Source organism: Aptenodytes patagonicus, chromosome 5 (genome assembly GCF_965638725.1).
Source record: "Aptenodytes patagonicus chromosome 5, bAptPat1.pri.cur, whole genome shotgun sequence".
Classification (NCBI taxonomy): Eukaryota; Metazoa; Chordata; class Aves; order Sphenisciformes; family Spheniscidae; genus Aptenodytes; species Aptenodytes patagonicus.
The window spans coordinates 29,309,176-29,325,819 of NC_134953.1; the positions used below are offsets into that span (position 1 = coordinate 29,309,176).

At 51.0% G+C, this 16,644-nt stretch overlaps 1 protein-coding gene across 2 annotated transcripts in view; it reads right to left on the minus strand.

Annotated features, from left to right (window-relative positions):
• The window catches only part of FAM53B (family with sequence similarity 53 member B), a 55,234-nt gene that overhangs the window by 10,294 nt on the left and 28,296 nt on the right, over window positions 1–16,644 (minus strand). For both annotated transcript variants that reach the window (XM_076339201.1, XM_076339202.1), the window contains exon 4: window positions 13,961–14,685. In XM_076339201.1, coding sequence (XP_076195316.1) covers window positions 13,961–14,685 — 725 coding nt within the window. The remainder of the gene's footprint in view (window positions 1–13,960; window positions 14,686–16,644) is intronic.

Sequence of the window (16,644 nt, forward strand, 5' to 3'; positions counted from 1 at the left end):
CCGATGGGAACCCCTGTGGTGCTACAGAGCCCCAGGGAGATGCTGGAGAGACGTATCCCAGAAAGCACAGAGAAATACAGCAGGCATGTCTATGCATGGAATCAGAGAGCAGTGATGCTCTCTGGGGCTTGACTGTCCCACCCATGTGCAGCATCCTGCATGGGGGGACTTGGCCCCAGCACAGCCTCCCGGCCCATTCCCATTCATAACAATAACTGGAGGAAATCCTCATTTCCTGCCAAGAACAAATATTTTCACTAACAGACACTGAACCCTTCGCTATGAGCTAGAGAAATCTATTCGCTCAGGTCATTAGGCAGCCCCATGAGCGATTACTGTGTATTTATTTATTTCCAGGTTGTCCATCCCTCCTGTACCTAGCCTTTTGCAGCCTCCCTGGCTTCTTCTCTGCATCCCAGGAGGCCGGAGGCTGCTCCCTGCCGTGGCAGAGCATCCTTGGAGCACCACAGGGCGCTCATGCCGACACGGTCAGTACTGCTGAGAGCCTAGCAGAGATGGTGGCATCGGGGCCGGGCTGCTCTCCCGATGACGCTATTGCAACGTGATGGACTTAACTGGAGTGGTTCTGGCATGAGCAATGGTGAGCCTGAACCTGGCTTGTCCCCAGAGCTGGCAAAACTTCAGGGTTTGGAGGGGCTCATCTTTGGGGAAATTCAGAGATGCTGGTATTTTGACTTGTCCCAAGTTAGGACGAAACATCACTAATATGGAATTACTTTATTTTTTTTAAACCACATTTTTTGAGAATCTCAGCCCTATACCATTTTCATATTATTTGCATCATTTTCAGTACAGAAATAATATTTCTATTCTACTACTGTGGTCTCACTTCATGCCCTAAATTATAAAGCAAGACCTTATAGAAATTAAAACCAAACTTCCTTTAGCAAAACGCTTTCTGCAACTCTCTCAATTCACTGAATCAGCCCATTTCAGTGGAAACCTGCTCCAGCTGAACACTTCCACCTGACTTCTCCTGCTATAATTCACATAGCAGTACCAGCGGATGCCCGGCATTACGTCCCACACCGATCCTGTCACCAGCACAGGGACAGTGTCACCTCATTGACACCACCTCCCTGGCAGTGACATGAAGCCTGTATTTGCACCAGCACTTTGATTAATATATGCCCCAAAGTGCTTGAGACAAATAGGTGACTCCCCATTGGGATGATATCAATGCAGCAGGACACTGTGTCCTCCGCGCCAAGGAGATGCAGAGCAGGACGGACCACAGTGATGAAGAATTGGGATGGCTGCAGGTGTGGAGCATCTCATAGCATCAGCAGCGCTGTTAAAGAAACTACCAGCCGGTAAAGGGATAAAATCATGCCATGGATGACCATAAACCAGAATTTATGGAAAGGCAGCACTGCGGTGTGTAAACCTGGGACATCAAATGTGAGGCAGGAGGTGCAAGGGTGCACTTAATCCCAAACAGTCCCCTGTGCCAGCATCTCACCTCCTGCAACACATAGGGAGCAGGCTTAGCACACAGTGACTAATTTAAGGTGATAATGGTATCCACCCTGTTTTTCCCTAGGCATCAGATTATTGCTGGGTTGGATTAAAAATGCGAGGGGAGTAAGTAATCTGGAGTCATGTATCCATAACTGCTCCTAAGGAATCATTTCCTAAGTGGGTGCTCAATGGCTGGGATTGCTCCCGTCTCATCTTGGCGGGGAAAACCCACCAAGCATCTCCCCAGCCCAGGCACGGCCTCTGGCTCAGTTTTTCCAAGCTCAAGCTGGGACCTGGGGTACCTCCCTCTGGAGACGGGACCTGCGACGAGCAATGGCTCACACGGTGATTTATGGTGCGCAGGCGGCATGCGGCAAGTCACCATCCTCCAAATAACATCCTCAAAGCGCTGAGCAAATACCAATTGATCCCCATGCCTTGAATGTGAGGCAGGCAGCAGCCCCATGATGAAAACAGGCAGAAAACCCAGGGAGCAGGTGATAAAACCACTCAAGCTGGACACGCCAAGTGGAGGGCAGACCCCCCTGTATGATGCATGGGTGCTACCCGGGGCAGCCGAAGCCACCTCCCACCATGGGCACCTGCACCCACTGCCACACCCAGCACTGTGGCCTCCTGAAAATTAAATGCAGACTTGAAGTACACATCACTTTTCTGACACAGTCTCCATTTCAGGCTAATCCCAAGCATCTTTCTCTTGAAAAGAAAACTGAACTGCCCTCCTGGTTTATTTAGTGTCGCTTTCTGAAATGCTTTGGGAGAGTTTTGCAAGGCAAGAGACTCCCAAGTAACTTCTGACCATCACTACTAAAATTTTGCATTGAAAAAATATTTTCTACAAAACCACCAGCTGCCCAGGAGGCCACAGCCATGTTTCCCTGTGCCCAAAGGAGCTGTTCCCACTGCTGCGCTGGCCTTAGCCACAGATCCAAAATCTGCACCCTGCTCCATCCTTCGAATGCCTCCGACATCCTCTGGCAGAAGAAGATGTGATAGATGAAGCACCTTCGAGGGGAGAAAAATCTGACTACTGTCTGCAAATCCTGCCACTGTTGCATTCACCTGAACCGTGGGAGGGAGGAGCAAGCCTGGAAATCTCCTGGAGTGCTGGGGTTTGGGTGGGTTTTTTTTAAAACAGCGTGAACAACCGCTTTTGGCTGACTCTTTTGAGCATGTCAATTGATTCAAGCATGAATCTCTGTGCTTTATCAAAGACATTCTTTGGGTCCACGTGTACGAGCCTGGGCACTGGAGGGTTAAACAGCATGTGGTGAATCAGATGCGCATCTTCATCTTTGGGATACAATCAGATTTTGTGTGTGTTTGGGACAGACACTGCCAAGCTTTGTTTGTGTTTCCAGCCTTGTCCTCCCATGAGTGAACAAGGGGGCAACACCTGACCACGCGTCCCTGGACCCCATGGCGGGATGGAGCCGGGAGCAGGGGATGGAGCTGGGAGCAGGGGGCGGCAGTGCATGGTCCTCGGTACCACAGGGCCCTTGGGCACTTGGACCCCCCTTGTCCAGGTGAGGGATGATGCCGGAGGAGCCCATCCACACGCACAAGTCCCGACCCACGCTGGAAAAGTGATTTCATGGCAGAAACTCCCACGTCCCTGGGCACAGCCCATTTCTGCTTCCACAGCTGAATTTATTTTCAGCCCATTGTGTTTGGTGAGTCACAGATTTATAACTGGGGTAGATGGGACCGTTGTGACTGTAAAATCAAAACAATGGATGTCATTGCATTACACGTTATTGCTATTAAAAGCTCTGTCGGGTAACTAAAATAGAGCCTGCTACAATAAATTACCTCCTACACGCATCCTCTGACTATACCGAAGTACCTTGCCTGAAATGGTCACTCCAGAGCTGCACCAACAAATCAGCCTTTTATAGGGAGATGGATCTTTTTTGCATGCTACTTCTGGCAGCGATATGACCCGGTACCTAAGAGCAAGGTTTTATTGCTGTGGGTAGCACCCAAATTACATCCCACCCGAGCTGGCACAGCCTCAGGAGCTTATGGACAGGGGTAGGTGAAAAAATGCATTGCCTTCATTTTTCCATTTGGGAAACTGAGGCAGGGAAACTCTGCTTGAAGGACATTTGCAGAGGAGGCAGGAACTGAGCTGAGGCATATGAGTTCTAGTCCAGTGCCTTAATTTCAAAAGCATCCATTCCTCTTAACGTATTGCCCTCTATACATTAAAAGTATATGCACTTGGACCTGATAAAACTCTTAAGATCAGACCAATCTATGATGCCCAACAAAAGCTTTTATTTTTAGCGCAGCTTAGGGAAAAACTGATGCAAAACATCTCTGAAAGCAACGGAAATATTTCAGGGTGAAGTTCCTCGCAGCATACGAGCATCCTCCCTGGCGTCGCAGGCAGGAGGATGTCAGCAATGTGGGCTTGCGCCAGTGGGCAACTTCAATGAGTGCCACTTGGTCTACGCTGCCTCGGTGGACACGAGGTAGCCAAGACGAGGTTTGCTATACTTCAACGAATACGGAGAATTGTTTGTCAAAGGAAAAGGGAGGGAAAAAAAACCCTTAACAGTTCATGCCAGGAGTAAACATCATTATAAGCCTAATTTCCAATATTGACTTGAATTTTTTTCAACCACTTGTGTTTTTAAATAAAAAAATACCAGGGCAATGAATAACGATGGCAGCCAAAGTTAAAACCAGCCGGCCTCCAAGGTCCTCTGCACCCTCCGAACCGAGTCATTTTCTTTTCATCCTGAACCGAAGGCTTTTTCCCACCAAGCCACAAATTGACCTTTGCAGGCTCTCATTTGTGTTTATTTAAAAAACACTGGGGCTTGGAAGCTGGAATCTGTCTCAGAAGTTACATCAATAGCAAACTATTTCCTGGGATACGTCTGGAATTTAAAACCTCCAGTTTTTCACCTGTCACTACCTTTTGGCAATATTTGCCACTGGCTCGAGTGGGTGCTGATGCCAACCGAGATTGGTGCCGCCCCTCCCACCCCCACCAGCAAGCCTGAAAACTGCCGAAATTTAAACAGAAAATCTTCTTATGTGAAAATGTAGAGAATTTTACCCTTCAAGGAAAGAGCTGGGTGGTCGGAGAGGAGAGGTCACTTCTCCCATCCTGCAGTTTGAAACTCCTCCCCACTCAGCATCAAGACCAGCCTGAAACATTTCCAAGCTTGTGGGCTGTTTACTTCAGCTTTGGGAGTGTACGAGCTCCTTCGTGCATGGGTCCTCATGGAAACTGCCATTATTCCTTAGTTTGGAGGGGACAACAAGGCAGGGGACAGCCTGGCTCCCAACCATCAAGCGCATTACACACCCCACTCCTCTGGATCTCCAGCCTAGGCTGAAGCTGATTTTAATCCTGAAAAACACAAGAACCACCCATCCACATTTCAAAAGGACGCTCTTGTGATACCTGGTGCAGATGACTCCATACTGCGAAGGCACATGTTCCTCGGAGGACGGTGAAGTCACCCCATGAATGGCACTCTCTGTCTACAGCAGCCAGCACACAACGTAAATAGTCCCGTTGTACCCGGCTCCAACATCTCAGCACCCTTCCCATAACAGGCGTCTTTCAGACACAAAGTCTTCTCTATAGCTCTTCCTTATCAAGCACACCCAGTGCTTCATCCTCACCACCTTCTAAGCTGGTGTCCACTGCTGCCAGTACCCTCTCAGTACCTTCACAGCCCACCTGCAGGGCAGATAGCTATTTATGGTGAATTCATAACCATGGGAAGCTCTCCATAACCACGAGGAGATGTAAGGGCATATTGTATTTTAATGGCCTTATTTGATTTATAGCAACTACTCTCTGTCCTATATGCTATACGCTATACTACATAATAAGGAACTTCATGGAGGAGGAGAAGTAGTTTGCTAGCTGTTTGGGACTCCTCAGTGTTCACGAGTACAACTCTTGCAGCAAAGTAAATGGATGTTAGAGAAAACTCAGGAGGAGAAGACATCAGTAGTACAGTATTTGTTACGAGAGACGTAGCTCTTCAAACTGCAAATGCTTTGAAGGTTCACAGAGAAGACAAAATCTTGTGGAGCCATCAGAAATGGGGCACAGGTGACAACCCCAGGTCTTCATTTATTACCAGTGCACAGACCATAGCAGTGCACTTACAGCTGGCAGGAACCAGTATCTCACATCACATCTGACAATTATTGCCAACGGTGCTACGGCTTACACGCCACAAAGACATTTCTTTCCATGGCAAGTTGTATTTCCAAACACTACAAGACCATCCTCCATTTCCAGCCAGGGCTGCCCCTGCTTGGAGTTGCACGCTGCAGGGAACAGGGCTGGGGTTGAAGAAATATATATATATATATATATACACACGCACATATATATATAAAATTTTTTTCATAGATATATATAAATGATTCACTTACACATCTGTAAAAAGGATAGCTGCATTTGGAAATGTGTTAACACAAATTAAAATCTCTCAGTAACAGCCATATCAAAATTTTATAAGGCAGGAAACAGAATGCGCAAGAGATAGCGAGGGCTCGTTTTGCCATTGCTGGGGATGACTGCAAATTCTCATTCAGGGTGGCCATCGTTGGTGTGACAGACATGTTACGTCTCCCTTGCAGCTCCCCAGAGCCTGTGTGAAGGAAAGCAATCTGCTCAGCCAGCACACACACGCCAACATCAGGGTTGGCCCATGGCTCGGCTTCCCGTAGATGACACAGACAAGCCACCAAACCCAGCGTTCATACTTCCACGAAGCGTTTTGGCACACAGCACCCCAAATCCTCCAGGAAATGTCGACACAGAGACGTCGGGAAGCGGCGGATCCGGAGGTGGGAGATAGCTGGCAAGTCCCCAGGTCACCAGCACAGCAAGGCACCCTTTGGAGCAGAATTGCACCAGACCATGGGAGAGGAAAACTATGGAGGTGTCTCTCCACCACACAGCATCTCTGGCAGACTCTGGGTTTTTTTAGAAAATCCATTTTTCTCACCTAATATGCCCAGCCAGCTTCTCCTAGTGCCTTGCAAAGAATGAAACCACCCGTTCTTGCTGAAATCAACCCAGCCAGGAAGACAGCCAGGGTCCAAGCCACCTCCTGCCACCTTTGCAATGTTGCTCATCTCCCATATTTTTTAGGTGCACCCGCATCAGAAAAAGAAAACCAGCTCTTTGAGAAACCTCCCAATTCATGGAAAACTCTGATCCCGACCATTTCTGATCACAGCCCGTGGGTACAGACACTGTCCCCGGAGCTGCGAGACCGAGAGCACTGCTCCTAGGTAGGAGAGCACGCTGCCGTGAGATTAATTAACATGCTGTCAGAACAACTGCCAGGATTTCAGAGGTTGGATGTTGTCCTCCTTGGGCTTGTACTTCACGTGGCAAGGGGGAATAAAAGCTGAAGTTGGAAAGCAAGCCCAAGCCCTGCACCAAAATGAGAGGATGGTTGATGTCCTCATTTTAAGGGGCACAAGGGTGGTCACAGAAGCCAGGCAGCTTCCCTGGTACCCAAACCCTTGAGGTGAAGAACAGAGACCTGCCTCTGGACACTGGGGATAATTAAATGACACATCATTGTCACCCACTCGCCTGAGTGTGTCCTGCTGGGTTTATACCCAGTTTGAAGGCAAAGGGGCACAAAGCATAGCATTGGTGTGCATTTAAAAAGAGCAGAAGGATTTTCATGGTGCTGTGGCTTTTAAAAATTGTTGCTATTTCAACAACTGTGCTCACGGTTTAGTTTCTGCCTGAAGTTGAAGCCTCTCTGCTTTGGTGCCGTATAAGTAAATAAGAAGGGGAACGATGTGGGCTCACCGCCCCTCTCTGTGCTATGGGAATAGCAGAGCGAGGAGACAAACGCAGGATTTTGAGGAACTAAAGGCAATGTTTTCCCAAGTATTTTCCCTCCCAGAAGAACTTTAACATTTAGGTCTCTTTCTTAATTAGCCCAGTTATGTGGCCATGTAATTGCTTCCAGGAGCGGCTCCCTCCCCTCCTGCCTGGCCTAAATATCCTTCCTGGTATAAAGAAAACATTTCTTTCAGGTCAAATTATTTTTATTTTGATTATGGTACAGGGTTTCAGGCCTATAAGCACATGTGGTCACCAGCATAAGCAAAAAATTAACCGATCTGCTGCCAGAGCCAGATGCTGATCTGGCACCCAGCACCCCGGGCTCGGTTCCCAGCTCTGCCGTTAGTGCACAGGGACTCACAGCGTGTCCCGTGCCTCAGTTTCCCCATCTGTAAAGTAAATGCTTTGAGGTCTACTGGAAAGCCCAGTTTGGACACTTTGGCCTTCCTTTGCTTTGAATCACAAAGACCATTGCACACAAGCCATTTGTACCCCGTACAAAGCCAGACTAGAGGACACGTGCAGCCATGCGGACACCTTGCCATTATTTCAGCTCTTCATCCGAAAGCACCTACTTTCCAGTCTCTTTCCTAGAGAGGGTCTAAAAGCAGCCTGAGGGAATACCCAAACCTGCAGGGTTTTCTCGAGCATGCTTATTCCCCATCTCCCACTGCTCATGAGGAATTAGCTGGTTTTCACAGCGTTCCCATCCCAGGGAGGGCTCTGACCATGCCCCACACCCCGAAAGCCCGCCCCACCAAAGGCAAGAATGCTCACCGTAACTTGCCTAATCCTGCTCATCCCTCTGTGCCAGTCCTCCCACGCGGAGAGCAGTCTGCCAGCACTGCTTTTCATAACTGAATAGCTACGAAAACCTTGGCCCTTGCACGGCTCCCGGCTCTGCTTTCTTCCCACTCTGCTACAGCCCTGCTGTCCAAAACCCAGCAGCACATCCCTGCCTCGGGGATCCACCCGCTGCCATGGGCACCCGAACCTAGCTGGGTTTCCTCCCTGGAAACTGGGGATGCTCCACGGGACGTGCCTTGGGCTGGATCCCAGTTGCAGAGTTCCTTGGTGACAGTGTTGTTGGTTGTTGGTGCTAGCAACCACCGGGCGTTTGGCAGTGGCCCTGGCCACCCAGCCTGGACCAACAGGCGAGGAGGGGATGGGAGGGGGGGTGCCCATCACTCTCACTGCCACCAGCACGAGGGGAGATGCTGCACCCAGAGAATCCCCTCCTCGTTCCTACAGTGCCCATGCCTCACAGCACAGGGCTTCAGGACCCTTTCTTTATCATACCGGTTCTTGCAGAGCATGAACCACCCCAACAACTATTTTTGTCTAATCTCATGCTTGAGGGTAGCTGAGTAACACAGGGTGCTCAGGCGTCACTGTCTCGCTTTGGGGGATTTTTTGATGGGGAGGACAGTAGCCAGAGAAAACACAACTATTCCTCAAGCTGCAGGTTTTCCAGGAACATGGACTGAGCTGCTTTCGGACATATGAGTGATTAGCTTTTTGTCATCCTTGGGTCACTTGCCTGTGCCAAAGCCATGGCTATCCAAATTATAAATGTGCACCTGGGCTTAGCATCCACCGGAGGGAAAGGGAAGCTCCCGCTGACCCCCTGGGATCTCCCTGGCCAAGCCCTCTGTTTCCCAGCTGACAAACTTTCCCCCTTGGTCTGACGCAATGGAGAAGCTATCTTTGCCCCATGGCATCCTTGGAGGGCAAGGAAGGTCGGTGCTGTGCCAGGAGCACCGGTGCCACTGCCAGGCTTCAGCGCCCTGCGGGCAGAGCCAGCAGCTCGTGGCTGCCCCAAGGATCCCACCTGGTGAAATATTTTGGTCAGATTTGCCATCTGATACAGTTGGGTTTTGCAAAGCTTATTGGATAGGCTTAGCCTAACTGCTGAAGCGCTCAGTTGGTCCGGCTGGGATAATTAAATTAGTTAACTCTGCAGTTGTAAGCCAGCAATTTCAGGCACATCTACTGCAAAGGAAACGCATGTGTGTGTCTCACATCTCTGGGTGAAGATGTCCATCCATGTCCTACAAGAGCCTCACCGGAGCCTTGAGGGAGCAGCTGAAGGACAGAGATGCTGGAAAACACTGATCCAGCCCAGCTGTGAGCTCTGCTTCCAGCCTCAAGGTCCCGCTGTCTCCTCGTCGTGTCCCCTGTCCCACACGGGGCCGGAATGCAAGGCTGGGGAGGGACTGAGGAGGGAGTCGAGGACTGCACTGTGTGCAGCCCCCCTCACCCACCACCGTGGCTCTGCACCACCCGTCAGACCTTTTCCTCCCGAAAGGTGGAAACCAGAGCCTGGACACTCTCCTCCTTCCCTATCCATCGCATGAACCTTATACATCAGCACAAAAAGCATCTGCAGGCACCCTTCCCGGAGGCAGTGACCTCCTGCAGAGACCCCAGGCAGCACCAGGAGTGCTGTGTGGAGAGGAGGGTCTGCACCTCTCTCCTGCCTAACAGCTACTGCCACACAGCCCACAGCCCTTCTGAAATTCGATTACATCTGCTCCGGTGACACGCTACTGCTTTTAGCATCCTGGCTATTTTGTAACTGCGAGCACTTGTTTGTGCCATCCCCACTTCTCAGCCCATTTCTGTTTACTGCTTCTCTTCCACGTTTCCGCTGACGGCTGAAAATCGTGAAGCTCACTTCAGATTAACCTGGTGAGAGGATTTAAGAATGGCTTGCAAATGGTTAGGGATTTGGGGAAGGGATGACACCCCGAGGCTGCCAGGGGGGACAGAAAGCAAGACCCCCTTCTGAGTGCACGGTCTGTGGGAGCCAGTGGCCCAGCTCCCAGTGGTCCAGAGAGGTCTCCAGGCAGGATCCAAGCCTTCTGTGCTCCCCAAGTATGCTCAAGAAGGGCAACCTGCCGGGCCTTGCTGTACCTTCATTCTTCTGAACCTGGGTCTTAGGCAGGTTTGTGTCAGTCCTTCTTTACTTATGTATTAGCCCCTAATACACAGGTCTGACACACAAGTCCGACAGCCAGATGCTGAGATCTGTTAGATCCTTTAGCCGCATCCTCCGCCCGTGCTGGGGGCACCCCTGTACCCCACAGGGTCCCTGCCGTGGGGACGTGGGATGGAGAGCCGTCCAACGCAGGAGCCAATGTGGGGACTCGGCCATCGGGGTTGCTCTTGTTTAGACTGTTTTGCTGGGGCCAAGACCAACCCAAAGAGGTGGGTTAAGAGGTGCAGGATGCGATCCTAACCTGCGATTCTGTTCCTCAGAGAAGGGACTGAACCAAGTGCACAGGCATACTGTGCCTGCGAAGCCTCATGCAGACCTCGGCAGGGACCTGGAAGGGCTGGAGATGAGCTACAGCTGGTACTAAACCCCTCATGGGCACCAAGGGAGCCAGGAAGGAGCATCTGTGGGCTCACCAGGCTGGAAGACCAGCTACAAAAAGAGGCTTTCCAGGCCCCGGCGCAAGTCTTTTATTCCCCAAAGTCTGCAGAGCGGAGCACTCACAGCAAAATCAGCTGGACGTGATGCCCCATCTGCTCGGAGCTGCACTGGGGCTGCATCCCCACCAGTGGGATCCGTTTGAGGGTCTGCCCTACCTGCCACACTGCCTCCATGCCCTTCGTTTGCAAAGGCTGGCAATTAAAGAGCAGAAAATCACAAGGAGCCTTTGGAAAAAAAGGAAAAAAAAGGCTTCACTGGCATTTCATTCATTTCATTGGCATAAACTCATTAATTCTTTTAATGAGGGATCAAAGCCTCAGAGCTTGCCACGGCTGCGGCCATGGGAAGATCGATCCCTGCTCCTCCATGCTCTCCTTTGGTGCCCCTGCAAGCTGGCCCAGCGTGAAGCGATGAGCAAAGAAGAGCAGATGACTTCTGCTCTGCCCTCCCAGAACCACTGAAATGCTCACCTTACCATGGTGCAAGCACCGCTCAGAGACGGTAACCATGGCACAGGCTCTCAGAATAGCCAGGTGAATAAAAATAGTCCCGTCCCTTTGATCTCTTCCCTTTGTTCAGCCGTGAGCACTCCAGCAGATGCAGCTGGGGCACACGTGCATCATACCGAGGCTTTGCAACTCATTCAATGTTTTGGTCTCATCCCAAAAGGTCTTGATGATCACCTCCACCTCCTCCCGAGGTACTGAGCAGCTTGTCCGGAGGGATATGATTGGCACGTTCAGCCTTGCAAGACCAAACCACTGGTCACGGCAAGCAGACACCCCAGTGGGCAACTGAACCAAGATACTCACTGGCACGTGCACAACCGGCTCCGCGCGCACAGATATTGCATTGGATTTTGTTACCTGTGCACCCACACAACCACACATGCTACTAACATGTCTCCATGCCAAATTGCCCCGATGCAACAAAACCCAGTGATACGCAAACATGACCCTTTGCACGGCTCCTCATCAACCTTTGCACACATGCCTCTGTGTGTATGCAAAGCCCCACGTGAAGTACAAATGCAAGTTACGCTTTACATTTCCAAATACAGCCCCAGAAAATGCCGTCGGAGGAAATGTGGATGAGGAAGATTTCCCTGGCCACTGCTGGGCACGCAGAAAGAGGAGCAGCCCATTTCCCAGCCCCGGCATCTGCGCTTGGGGCTGCATCCTTCCCCCTTTTTCCCTGGCCGCTCTGCACCATGGGCACCAGCAAATGCACCTGGTTGGCCCATTTCCACAGCCGTGGACCTTCTCTCACGCCAGCGGGTTAGTAACAGAGACTCGAGGAAACCTGCAGTCATCAGCATGCGGTGGCAAAGGCAGTTTTAACATGCTGGTTTTAAAGTGAGGAGCTGCCTGGGAACAAGTGGTGAAGCCACTTTCTGAGCAAGCTGGAGGGACGTGGCCATTGCTTCGCATTGCTCCCCGCATGTCTGACACCAATCTGGGGACAGTCACCTTTGCCCCCTCCCCGTGGCGGCAGCTCGTGGGGCTCCGTGCCTGTGGGCTCCAGGCAGGGGCAGGAAGGCAGGCAGTGAAGGGGCAGCCTCACCCTCCCCACCACCGGTTTTGAGGCAGTTTGGGTCTTTTGCAGGCTTTGGTTTGCCAGGAACTCCCGCATGGGCTTACGGGACATCCTGCACTGCACATACGGGTGAAGCAACGAGTGGCTGCTTCTACAGAGAGAATTAGGAGGGGACAATTGTGCTATTCCAACCTGCAGCTAGTAAAATATAATAACATGTGTAAGTTGTTTTTACTGCCCGTCCAGCTTATTAGTTAATAAAATAAGCTTAGCATATTAAACGTTGCTGGCGTGGTTTATCAAAAGACGAGAGCAACCCTCGTGTTTTTCCCCTGCTATCACCCAAATATGTGATTCCCTCACCCATTTTATCCTCTAAGCTCCTCTGGAGGAGGAGAAGTCCATCTCTTCCTCCAGCACCGCTGCACTCCTTCAAACACCCTCTGCACTGCCAGGCATGAAACGCCATAAAATATCGTGTTCTTGTAAGAGGGGAAAATGCACATAGAGCGTTGGATGTCACCTCACTGGGGAACAGCAAGGGGAGAAACACCATGGCTGTTTCTCCACACCACCCGATGAATTCCTGCCAGCAGTTTCCCTGCGAACAAGAGGATGCCTTGCATCAAGCGGGCTTTGCTGGCTGCGGCTGTACAAAGAAAATCAGGGCAGATGCTCCCAACACGGTTGCCTCTGGGATGAAGCACAGCAGCACTGTACAGAAGGTGACCACATCGAACCGAAACGACGGGGGAAGCTTTCTGGCCGGCAGAAGGTGACAGCCCGCCCTGGGAAGCAGCCAGGGCAAACCCCCTGCTCCCACAGCAGGAGCCCTGGGGTCTTCAGACCCGCCGCTATCTCCATCCCACACAGAGCTGGTGTTGTCATTGACTTTACGACTATAAATTATTGATGTGGGAAATGTCAAATCATAAAACAGCAGAAAAAGAAATCTTATGAGCGTGAAATGGAAACGCTGCTCCCACTGTCCTTCGATGCAGCCTCTCGCTTTGGCTCTCACTTGGTCCAGTCACTTGGTCTTGCAGGGAGAGGACCCAGGAGCAAAATCCTCCCCGATTCGCACTTCAGATCTGTTATCTGGCTTTGCACGGCAGATTGAAGAGGGAGGTTGTGCTCTGTGTTTGCAACTGAAAATGAAACGTGATAACATCTCCAGAGTGGAAAATTACAGAGGCTAACAGTAAGTAAAGCCCGTAGCAGTATGAATTCGGCTCCTGACGGAGCCAGGGCTAGGTGCCTTGGGGTGCTGCCTTCACCTCCTCACAGCAGACTCAGGGCTCCTCTCTCCTGAACTCAAAAATGTGGGGTTTAACGTATTCCTGTTTGAAACACATGCCAGGAGCAAACAACGACACAGTGGACTCAGTGTGGAAAAATCAGTGCAGAACAGAAATGCAGGGATTTATTAAAGAAATCCATTTGCAGGGGAACGGGTTTCCTGCTTGGACAGAAGGTTGTGCTTCCCCATAACATCCGTGTTACTCTGCACACCACAGACCCACCTCAGGAGGATGCTAAAGGATTTTTAGCAAAGCAGAGAACGGCATCACCTCACTGCTAAGCCCTGTCTGCAGGGCCCTCGCAGGGACAGCACCATCGCCTCTTACCTGGGTCATCTTGGCGAGGTCCAGTGAGGGCCGTTGCTCCTGAACCTCCTCTGGTCTCCGTCGCTTGACCCCGACCTTTTTGTCGTTCAGGACACAGGGCTGTGAACGGCTTCGGGAGAGCCCACCAGCCCGTCGCTCCAGCTCCGGTGTGGAGGCAGGCGTGCTGCTTGCCGAGGGTGAGCAGTACTCCGAGGAGGAGAAGCGGTCGTGTGAGCAGGAGAGAGACCTCTGCATGTCCACCCGGTCTCCTCCGTGCCCACCAGTAGCCGATTTCCTTAGCTGGCATCCCAGCCGGCTGCTGAGGGCAGGATGCTCGCAGGAGAGTGGGTTGGACCGCGAGGGCAGGCTGAAGCTCGAGCTCCTCTGCATGGTGGCAAAGCCATTGGAGTAGCGTTGCACGCTCCCCCCGCTGTAACACCGCCGTTTCTCGACCGGGGTCCAAACCTTCGAGCCTAAGGGTCTCCACAAGGTCCCGCAGCTCGACATTTCATCCGAAAATGAGAGCGAGCGACACTGGCGCTTGCTGGGGGGGGCTGAGGGGTTGCCGTGGGGGTCGCTGAGGCTGAGGTCTTTGATCAGGTTGGTGACGGAGCAGGTGCTGGCCGTCTCCCTCGGCCAGCGCGAGCCCTCCTTGCCCTTGTCCGACAAGCAGTCCCAGATGCTGGCGCCCGGCTGCTCGAGCTGAAGTGGACATTTCCTGCTGAGATCTCTCCATCTGTCATTTTCTGGTTCAGAAAGGAGAAAAAAACCACACACGCACAGGCATTAGTGTTAATTAATTCTGCAATTCACTTTCTACGTCCATAAACAAAAAGAGTAGCATATGGGACATTTTCCAGTACAAATTAATTAACTCTTGGAATATGGTTTTCCAAACTGCCAGCAGAGTGGTTGCTGCGGTGTAGATGGAGAGAGAGAGAGACAAAGTGATAATCACAGCAGGAGCAAAACTGCTAGAAGAAGATAAAAACATGCCTTTGAATATCCAGATTGCACTAGCTAAGGGAAATTCAGCAATATAAAATGGTATGGCCATTGCCTTATCTCCGTGCTAAATCACGTCTCAGACGCGTGCGGTTTGTCCTGGGCTCCACAATCAATAATTGCCTGAGACATTCACAAAAACTGGAAGTGAAGAGCACAAAGCTGTAGCACCGCTGGGGCGAGATGGACCTCGGGGGACAAAACACCAGAAAGGAGATGAGATAGCAGTTGGGATGGTCCTAACAGAACGGGGAGTGCCCCCCCCCCGGCCTGTCGGAGCACAGAAATCCCAACAAGGTCATCAGAGTCTACAGGAAACCAAAAGCCATCCCGACACCCATCGGGCTGTCCTGCTCTCAGCTGTTGCTAAAACAGCATTGCTCCAATTAAACTAACTTATCCCCACTAAGGCTTTGAGCATCTATTCCAAGCCGACCCAAAGATACTGTGTCTAACAAAAGTCAGTGCACATAATAAGCTCTAAGATGGCCGATGCTATAATAGATGGACGATAAACCTCCAGCAGTTCTTTGCAAGATGCTGTTCTTAGGTCCCTGTTGGGAGGCTCATCGGCCACCTCCCCTCCGTCCCCCAAATCTGGGGCCACCTGGGTGCTCTGGCCCAGGTGCCCACCTGCCTGGCTACCCACACGGAGCAGGAAAGTGCTACGGGAACCGGGTACCCACACCCTCCTACCCTTCTGCGGCAACCTGGGCTTAGCATCTCTTTGGGGTTGCCTTGAAAATCCCAGTCGTACCTAGCACAGCCAATTGCTTGCATTTCTGTAACAAACTAACGCTGAAGCATTTATTTAAAGGACCAAATCGCTTAATAGGTTCACTTTTTTTTTTTAAACACACTTTTTTAACATTTTCTCCCTCTCTCTTTCATTCAGCTTGTTTACACAGGAATTTGTTCCTCCTGCAAATTTGGCTTGCATTAACAGTCTTCCAATGCAGCACAGCAAAAGACAGTGGTGACCTGTTGCATGGTTTCGGGGTTGGCATAAAGATACTCCTTTTATCAGATGGGTTTTGCAGTGCCTGGGTAAAGCTCCGAGAAACCTGCACCTCCAGAGGCCACGGGCTGAAATGTATATGGCTACGGGCAGTTCCACATAGGAAGACTGCAAACCTGGCTACAGCTATATTCAGAAATGCCACTAATGACTGTGTCAAAAGAGAGGATTGAGGGTGATGATCTCATTCCCGCACACGGTCCTGCTCACAATAAAAGAAGAAAGCAAAGTATCATCAAGGTCTGGCTTCCCAGTGCAGGCTGCACAGACGAATGGGACTCTCTGCAGATATACTGTTGACGCTCAACAGGAAAACCATGGTAGGACAACCCCATCAGCTGCCGCAATGGAAAAAAGTAATCATCCAACAGACCTTCTCTGGTGACTGTTTTTGTTGTCAGCTGCTGCAAACAGAGGCAAACCATGCTAGCTAACCGTCGCTGCGAAGTTTCATATGATCGTATCTAAATCGTGCAATATTTTTTAGGGGTTTGGGGGTTTTTCCACTCAGGCAACTGAAGGACGAATTAAGAGCCGTACACCAGCCCGCAGCTGTAGGTGCCAGCCTGATAGGAAAGATGCGATGGTGCAGAACACTTCCGACCAGGGCTCGGTTTCAAGTCAGGAGGTCAGATTTGGGGCCCCTTACACCACTCTTGGCCAGTTTTCCCATTTCTCCCTG